Source organism: Mesocricetus auratus, unplaced genomic scaffold, assembly GCF_017639785.1.
Source record: "Mesocricetus auratus isolate SY011 unplaced genomic scaffold, BCM_Maur_2.0 Super-Scaffold_100004, whole genome shotgun sequence".
In the NCBI taxonomy this organism is placed as follows: domain Eukaryota; kingdom Metazoa; phylum Chordata; class Mammalia; order Rodentia; family Cricetidae; genus Mesocricetus; species Mesocricetus auratus.
In genome coordinates, this window is record NW_024429189.1 from 59,650,099 (window position 1) to 59,658,549 (window position 8,451).

Consider the following 8,451-nt stretch of genomic DNA (forward strand, 5'->3'; position numbering starts at 1 on the left):
GGGCTCAAGCCACTTTGGAACCATAAGCAGCTCTGTTAAGCAGGCTGTTCTCACTCTCCTTACCTCCTACCTCCAGCCCCCATGCTGCTCCTAGCTCCAAACAAGGCAGCATCTAAACAAACTTTTTTAGGTCTGGTTGAGCCATTTTCTTGAAAGACCATGGAAGGAGGAGCCCTGATGTGCATCAGGCTAAGAGTAACAAATTTGCTTATGTTGTCGTCAGGAAACGGCTTTCCTTACTGCAACTCTCTGTGGGGCAGTTTCCATCTCCCTGCCATGAACTGAAATGTTCAGAGTTAACTCCTTTTTGGTCTGCAGCCCAGCCCATCTCCTACATCTAAGATCCAAGGCTCTTTGTGGAGTAGAAACCCTGCTGAGGACATGAGCAGCTGGCGATGTCAGCTGAGGTTCCCAGCTGTAGCTTTGAGTCTCAGTGAGGGGATGACAGATGAAGTTGCATTCTGCTTTGTTCAGGCCCATTTTTACAGGGGTTTGTGAGTTCTGAGCCACCCTGGAGTCTGTGAAGCTCATTACAAGAAGTCTGAGTCCTAACTGCTTGGGGAACCACTGCTTCCCCAGCAGAGCCAGAAAAAGCTTCTCTCAGCAAGGCAGTAGCCTCTGAGAGGACCTGGTGAGGCAGTGTCCTGGATGTTTACCCACAAGAAAGAGATTCTAAGAATGAGCTGACAGCTAGGCAGCTGGCAGCATCAGTGTGATGGGGACCTCAGGAGGGCCAAGGAAGAGCCAGGGAAGCTTTCCAAGGAGGTGGCCCTAAGCTGAGTCCTCAGGCCAGCTGTGTTTGTCAGAATGGGCTGGCAGCAGTGTTTCAGCATGTGTAAGAGCACTGAGTTAAAACTGTGACACGTGGACAGAGGTCCACCAGCAGGTGTGTGTTTGAGGACAGCCTAGCACATGTTGAGAACTGAGGCTGCTGGCTGCATGGGCAGGGTTGTTTCTAGGGTTCCCAGGTAGAGAGAGGCCCTCCAAAGGTGAAGTACAGCAGTGTCTCTGTGAGCACATCTGCTGAGGAGATGCGTACCCTGTGGAGTCTCACCTCCCAAAGGACCCTGTCTTTGCCTTGCTGCTACTAGACTGCAGTTCAGTTCTTCTGGTTTCAGAGTTGGGGACCTAGAGTGGGCAGAGCGACAGAAACTGTCTTTTTTTACACTCTAGGAAATCTCATTTCTTTTCCCTTCCCTGGCTTTCTTAAAGCAAAGCAGGTAATGGGGGGGGGGGGGGCTAGTCAAAAAGGCCAGTGAGCAGCAGCATCAGAAGTCCTGACAGAGTAGTGAGGGACAGCTCGATGCTCTGTGGGTGGCCCTGCACACTTCTCTCAGAACTCTGGACACCCCCCCCCCCCCAGCTTTCCCATGGATAGTATTCCCTTTCAAAAACAGACAAAAGTGGAAGTATGGGTTGTAGGAGGGGATGAAGAATTAGTCACTATTGTCTCTTCTGGCGCCTTGTACCCAGGTGTTTATCCCATGGTGCTGATGCCAGACGCCTTGCTGGAAGACCAGCTGTCAGGGTTCTCCTTGTCCACACTTTCTCATCCAGAGGCAGACAAAGGAGGCTCCTTGTATTGACTGAACCAGTAACCAGGTGTCCAGGAGCATGCATAGGAGAAGTCTAGCTGAGGTTAGCCCTTCTGGGCTTGGCTGTTCCCCCCACTCTACCACCAGGGCCTGAGCTTATTTGATAGTTTGAGAACCAGGTCTGACTATAGTAATCATTGTCCTGTAGCCCACCCTTACTTACTTAGTATAAGCCCAACAGCACCAGCCTGCTTCTGATTTTCTTTTTCTTAAGCTCCAAGACTGGTGATGTAGCTCAGCGGTAGAGCACATGTCTGCAGTCCTGGCCCAATCGCCTGCACTTCCACCTCTCCAAATGACGGACAGCCATTCAGCTACTTCTCCACAGGGGGATTTGTTCATCTTTCTTTTATGCTTCTCAGGCTTTAATCAAGAAGTTTGAGCCTGGAGTTGGTGGCGCACACCTTTAAACCCAGCACTCGGGAGGCAGAGGCAGGTGGATCTCTATGAGTTCCAGGCCAGCCTGGTCTACAAAGCGAGTTCCAGGACAACCTCCAAAACAATACAGAGAAACCCTGTCTTGAAAAACCAAAAAAAAAAAAAAGAAAAGAAAAGAAAGAAAAAGAAGAAGAAGTTTGAGCTGCACTAGGACACGAATGTGACTCTGCCACAAGCTGCCCTACACTCTGAACAGGAGGCAGCTCAGAAAATGAGATGAGCTCATTGTTGCTCCCAGCAGTGGTACAAAGCATACCTATACCAGAAGTATATAGAACAAATGAATAGAACCAAGGGAGGCCCTGCCTCCCTACTTCTGGGACTACTCAGTGGCTCTGCCTTGGGCCTCTTTCTGATATGAAGACAGAAGTTAGAACAGCAGCCACAGCTCAGGCCCCAAGCCTGGGGAAAACAAGTACCATTATGGAAGAACTGGAACACAGCACGTACATGGGCGCACACACATGGGAAATGGTGGGGGAAGGTACACGGTCCTTACTTCCTCCTCTCTTCTGGAGAATAAAACCCCCAAAATTAAATGCAGCTGAAGGGCATTGTGGGAAATTGCTGATCCCACCTGTCTTCTGCATTCAGAATGTTTCTTAGAACTTGCCAAGGAAACAGTCTGCCAACAGCATTAAACCATTCTCCTGTTTTTCAAACTCTAAAAGAAATACTCCAGCTATGGGGAGGAGGCAGCAGAGTTACCCACTGTGGTCACTGCTGCTCCTGGATCTATATCCCTTGGGCTTCAGTGTTTCTCTCCTCTTGAGAATATGCCAGCTGCCTCCAGTGACTCTTAGCCTCGGATTAGCATTCTAGGAGACAAGCACAGCTCAGGGTTCTAAGCTAAGGCCATTCACACTCAGCCCCAGAAGCCAGTCTTACGCATATCTCTGAATCTCCCATCCATTATTTTTCAGCATGCACCATGTCTCACATTGTATGAGGCACTGTGAATCCAAAGGTTTTTATTATTATTACTATTATACCTACCTACCTGTTTATGTATTAATTTATTTTGGTTTTTCAAGACAGGGTTTCTCTGTGTAACAACCCTGACTGTTCTGGAACTCACTCTGTAGACCAGACTGGCCTTGAACTCACAGAAATCCACCTGCCTCTGCCTCCTGAGTACTGGGATTAAATGCTTGCACCACCACTGCCCAACCCAAAAGTTTTAGAAAGAGAATCACGTGATGAAGCTACTATGTCTCATTCCTCATAGGGCTAGTCCATAAGGTAAACAGACATATAAAGATTTCGTCTGAAGCAGAGTAAGAGCCAGTTATCAAAGTGGCCTTGAAGCTGGAGCTCCTGTATGCAGCCTGGGAGCCCATTTTTAGTCATCCATACATGCATTCAGCAAATAAGTATTTCATCCCAGACCATGTGTTACACTGCCCAGAGATGAATAAACCTCCAGGTAGATCCAGCAAGAGATGTTGTAGCCTCTAGTAACTGAGCTAGAGAGAAGTATGTAGCACTACTAGAGCTCCAAGTGCTGTAGCGTCTACTCTTGAGTGAAGGATGTAGAATGTATCTTGGCCTCTGAGCCCGAGTTGACTTGAGACCAAAGGGATAGGTGAGAGCCTGTATAATGTGTCTCAATATGCACAGGCAGGGAGCAGAGCTGGGCAGATTTAGTAAAGAAAATGGCTAGGGCCTAGTCAGAAGGCCCTCAACTGTCAAAGGGACTTTGGAAGCTCTGGAACTCCTGAGCTTTGAGCAAGATCTGGACTTAACCAGAGCTCAGTTAACTAAGCATTAGAATAGTAATGGCAACAACATGGAGATAGGCTGGGAAGAGAGATGAGACCAAATTAGGAAATAGCCGAATCAGAGGTGTGGGGTTTAGGGTGGGGCATACAGAACTGTGGGCAGACAGCTGAAGGAGACAGAATCTCAGACTTGAGTGCTGGCCACAGGGCACTCTGGGACTGAGCTGTATAGCACCTTTGGGCTCCAAGGTAGCTTTCCCTCCCTGGAAACAACCACTGGGATGTTCTGGGAGGTGAGCAGACACAATTGACATGATGGGCTCAATGCACACAGGACCCAGGTAAGATCACTGCAGACCCCCAAGGAGCAGGCGAGGTCCCCAGAGAGCTCTTGGGAAGCAGTGGGGATTGTCTCGTGACACTGAGGTCCTAGGTTGGTCATCCCTCTTGCCATGCCCTGCTGCTTGAAGGTGTGGCCCTTGGGACTCAGAGCCCTTCAGGTTCTCAGTCTTTTGTGTGCAAAGCTGAAGCTTAACTGTTCAGGATAGAGTAGGTGAGAGCAGCCATCATGGGGGTTAAGAGCAGAGTTTCCCAGGGACCTCATGGAAAGCCAACTGGCTAAGAGACAAAGCCTGGGTAAAATCCTCACTACTTAGTACTAAGAAAAACGGGTCAGGACCTGGAGGGAAAACATGGGCAAGTACTTGCCAAGTCTCATGCAAGGGGGATCTGATGGGATCTCAGACACAGCTAAGTCATAAAAGTGACTGCCTGGAAGTCTGACTCAAGCAAGCCATAACAGACGCAGGGCAGGGGACAAAGAAAGCCTTGTAAAAACAGCTATTGACAAGTAACCTTGAAATAAATAACTCATCCATGAGTACACCAAAACCAAAGAATCCAAAACTGGACAGGATCTTGCCAATGGAGATAGATCAGCACTCAGTGGAGTTGTGTCTGACAGGTGGGAGCCTTGACCAGAGCTGCTGAGCTTGGTGAGGAGTTGGGAAGTCTTGGGCAGAGCTACTGCTGCTGCCCTGCTATGTGGGCTCTCATTTCCTCTCCAGCACTATGCACATGCTAAGAGTCTTAACCAAGTCCAGCCAGCACCAAATGAATGGTAGAGCTGTGTGATTTGAGCCCAGATCTTGTCTGTCTTGCAGGGAATGTCCATGTCTCATTGGGGAACAGACCCATGCTTCCCCTACTTAGAGCTGCAGGGTGGACTCACAGGCCCAGACTGGCAGCCAGTTCTCAGCTATGGTATCAGACATGTATCCCAGGGAGAGCTGTGACCCATGCATAAAGGTAGAGGACAGGAGAGAGGACTTCTAAGGAACAGTTAAAGCCAGGCTTTAGGAAGTAAAGAAACAACAACACAGCTAAAGGAAGATAGTGCTGAAATAAAGCATGGCAGACTGCCTTTGAGCCACACCCTGCAGGGCACATATCCCACTCCAGGACCAGGTCTGAAAGTCATCACAGATGGGGAGAGAATAGACAAAGCAAGCTTTTCAGTCCTCTCTGCCTTCTTTCAAAGCAACCTGCACTCTGCATGGGGCTGAAAGGCTTAATTAAAGGTAAGCACTTGCCTTAGGCCCATCTCTGCCTTGAAACAGATGAGTAGTAGCCTTGGCCGCTTCCTCCCAGGTAAAACAAGGAAGGAACAGTAATACTTAGGACCTTTGTCCTGCTTTCATGGCTCCCAATTTTCACAGTGGTGATGTTGGTCTCTTATTCCTGTTTTTCGACTAGAATCCTCGAGCATCTGCTGGCTCCTGCTGCCTGACTCAGGCTCAGATCAGCAACTAATGCCTTCTTTGCTCTGCTTTGTATCTTCTAGGGGAGGGCTCCGAATATGCTGGCAGTGGGGAAGATGCCCTCAGTCGGATCCAGAGGCTAATGGCTGAGGGTGGCATGACAGCTGTGGTGCAACGAGAACAGAGCACCACCATGGCCTCCATGGGTGGCTTCGGCAACAACATCATCGTCAGCCACCGCATTCACCGCAGCTCCCAGACAGGCACGGAGTCAGGGGCTGCTCGTACCTCCTCACCCCAGCCCTCCACCTCTCGGGGACTGCTCTCAGAACCTGGGCAGCTGACAGAGCGAGGCCTGAGCCCCCGGACAGCCTCCTGGGACCAGCCTAGTACCTCTGGGAGGGAACCACCTCAGCCAGCCCCGCCGTCTTCCTCCCCTACCCCCGTTCCAGTCCCCCTTGCCAGCAATGAGGGACCAACCATGCACTGCAATGTGACCAATAACAGTCACCTTCCTGAGGGTGATGGCAACAGCAGAGGGGAAGCTGCAGGCCCTAGTGGGGAGCCACGGAACCGGTAGAATCCAAAACAGGCACTGGTGCCTCCCCTCAAGCCACTGAATAGAAGCTGAACCTCACAGCTGGCTGGGAACTGTACACACAGAAGAGTTGATGCCTGCATCTGGAAACAGGAAGAATCAGGGGGTGGGGCATGGAGCCAGTAGATAAGAGGCAGTCTAAGGGGGCAAGACTGGCCTGGGGGACTAGAGCCCTCCAGGATCTGAAGCCCAGAAGAGCCACACTGCTGGGCCTGGTGTGAATGAAGAAGCAAGTGGGTATCTGTGCCACAAATCCCCCTTTCTCCTAGGGTCACTGGCCTAGGGGACTCGGCCCTGGGCAGGTGCCCCAGAAGAGTGAAGTCTTCCAGATGTAGAGCACACCATCCTGGACAGAACAGTAGAGCAGTTCTTCCTTCCCAACCTGGGGACACAGCCACCAGGAGAAAAGGAGCAGACTACCCCTATTCCCAATTGCTTCTGACTCTAAGTCTTCTAGAGTTCCAGCTTGTCTATCCTCTCAGCACACAAAGACATAAAAGTTGGGCGCAGCTTCCATGTGGGGACTTCCTATACTTACAAGTGGGGACGCCTGTGGAGTGACGGAAGCGACCTGCTTGCCTGACACAGGGTGCAGTCAACGGTGGTGGGCAGGTCCTGAGGAGTGGGGGTGTAGGCTGGCCCACCCCCAGCTTGTCCACCAACCCCACCCTACCCCAAAGCCCTCCATGCAGCACCTATAGGTGTCAGTATTACCTAAGCCTAGGCCAAAGCCAGCCCAAGGCTGGAGGGAGAGATTCCAGGTCAGAATGTGGGGTCTTGCTCTGTGATCTGAGGTGTTGCATGTGGAATCCTGAACTGTACGTGTAGTTTTTAGTGGAGAAATCAAGGCTCTGATCATTTTGTTTTTAGTATGAAAATGTGATTTCCTTTCTGTTTGTCACTCATCATAGAAATATTGTGGTGGGAGGAGAGGGGATAGTCTACTGCTAATGAGGGGGACACCAAAGATCTACATCATTAAAATGATGACATGCCCCTCGTCAGGCTCCTGTTTGTTTCCATGGAGACGGAGGAAGGTTTGGGACTGGGGTGTGGAAGGCATCAAACTGGGCAGTTGGACTTCCATAGGCATCTCAGTGGACCTAGGAGTGGAGTCCTCTCCAACGCATTAACCCAAGTCAGCTTGAGGGTTGCTTCGTAGGACCTGATGCAGACGGGGCAGCTTCTCAGTGGCAGCTGGCTAGGCAGGAAGGATGGAGGAAGTCATCCTGATTGCTAGCTGTTCAGGACTGTGGGCCTGAGTGATGATTACATGACGAAAAGCTGCACTCTCCAGTCCTGGAGACCACTACAGCAGGTTCTGGGCAGCTGGGAGGAGACCGTAGGCTTGTCTGCAAGTATCCTTAAAGGTGCCATGGTTAGCTGGAAGACCTGCCCTGCCATGGTCTTTAGAAAGTGAGAGAGGCCTTAATGTAAACCTCTTTAATGGAAAAGCTGAGTAACTCTGGGGCATTTGCCAGCAACCTGGACTACCACAGGTAGGATACTGGAAGGAGGTGGTGGTGGGGATGGTGAAAATGGTTCTGTCACAACAGAGGCAAAACCATAAATGGGCAAGCCAACACTGAGGTTCCATAGGAGCACACGTTTTCTAAAGAGTGTATGAGCTGTATCAGTGGACACTGGCTAACTGTGACTTAGAACAAGGATTCGACTCTCGTGAGCTTTGATTCCCCTTGTAGGAGTGCACTAAGGGACTGCTTCAAGTTACTTTCAGCCCTGTAGTCTCAAACCATTCCAACTCACAGAGCACAGATATGAGACTGACCTTCCTTTAAGGGAGAGGGATACCCTACTGCAAAGCCTTTTTTTTTTGTTTTGTTTTTTTTTTGTTTTTTAAGATAGGGTTTCTCTGTGGCTTTGGAGGCTGTCATGGAACTAGCTCTTGTAGTCCAGCCCTGTCTCAAACTCCAGAGATTCGCCTGCCTCTGCCTACCAAGTGCTTGGATTAAAGGTGTGCTCCACCACCGCCCAGCTCAAAGCCTATTCTTATAGCTGTAGTGAGAATTGGCCTTCAGCAGTTCAGGGATTGAGGGGGGTCACTGACTCAGTGAACTAATCACTTGACTTTCCTGAGGGAGTAAAAATTCTCTGGGGCCAGAAAGTCCAGCAAAACTTAATTCTGGAGTTGGCAAAAAGGGGAAATTTTATACACGCACACACACCCCTACCTAGCTACCTTTAGGGTCTTTCTGTCATCTCCCTTTCATCTCTTCCTTTTCTTATCTCTATCCAGATGTATTCCTTCTATCTATTCTTAATTTTTCCCTTACAGCTTATATACCCCAGCAAAATCTTTCAAGCTGTATAAATTACAT

General features: G+C 49.9%; 1 protein-coding gene across 7 annotated transcripts in view; it reads left to right on the forward strand.

Annotated features, from left to right (window-relative positions):
- The window catches only part of Ambra1 (autophagy and beclin 1 regulator 1), a 196,486-nt gene extending 189,374 nt beyond the window's left edge, over window positions 1-7,112 (forward strand). For all 7 annotated transcript variants that reach the window (XM_040745841.1, XM_040745843.1, XM_040745842.1 and 4 more), the window contains one exon: window positions 5,598-7,112. In XM_040745841.1, the coding sequence (XP_040601775.1) occupies window positions 5,598-6,094 (497 nt within the window). In that variant the 3' untranslated portion in view covers window positions 6,095-7,112. The remainder of the gene's footprint in view (window positions 1-5,597) is intronic.
- The last annotated feature ends 1,339 nt before the right edge of the window (window positions 7,113-8,451 follow it).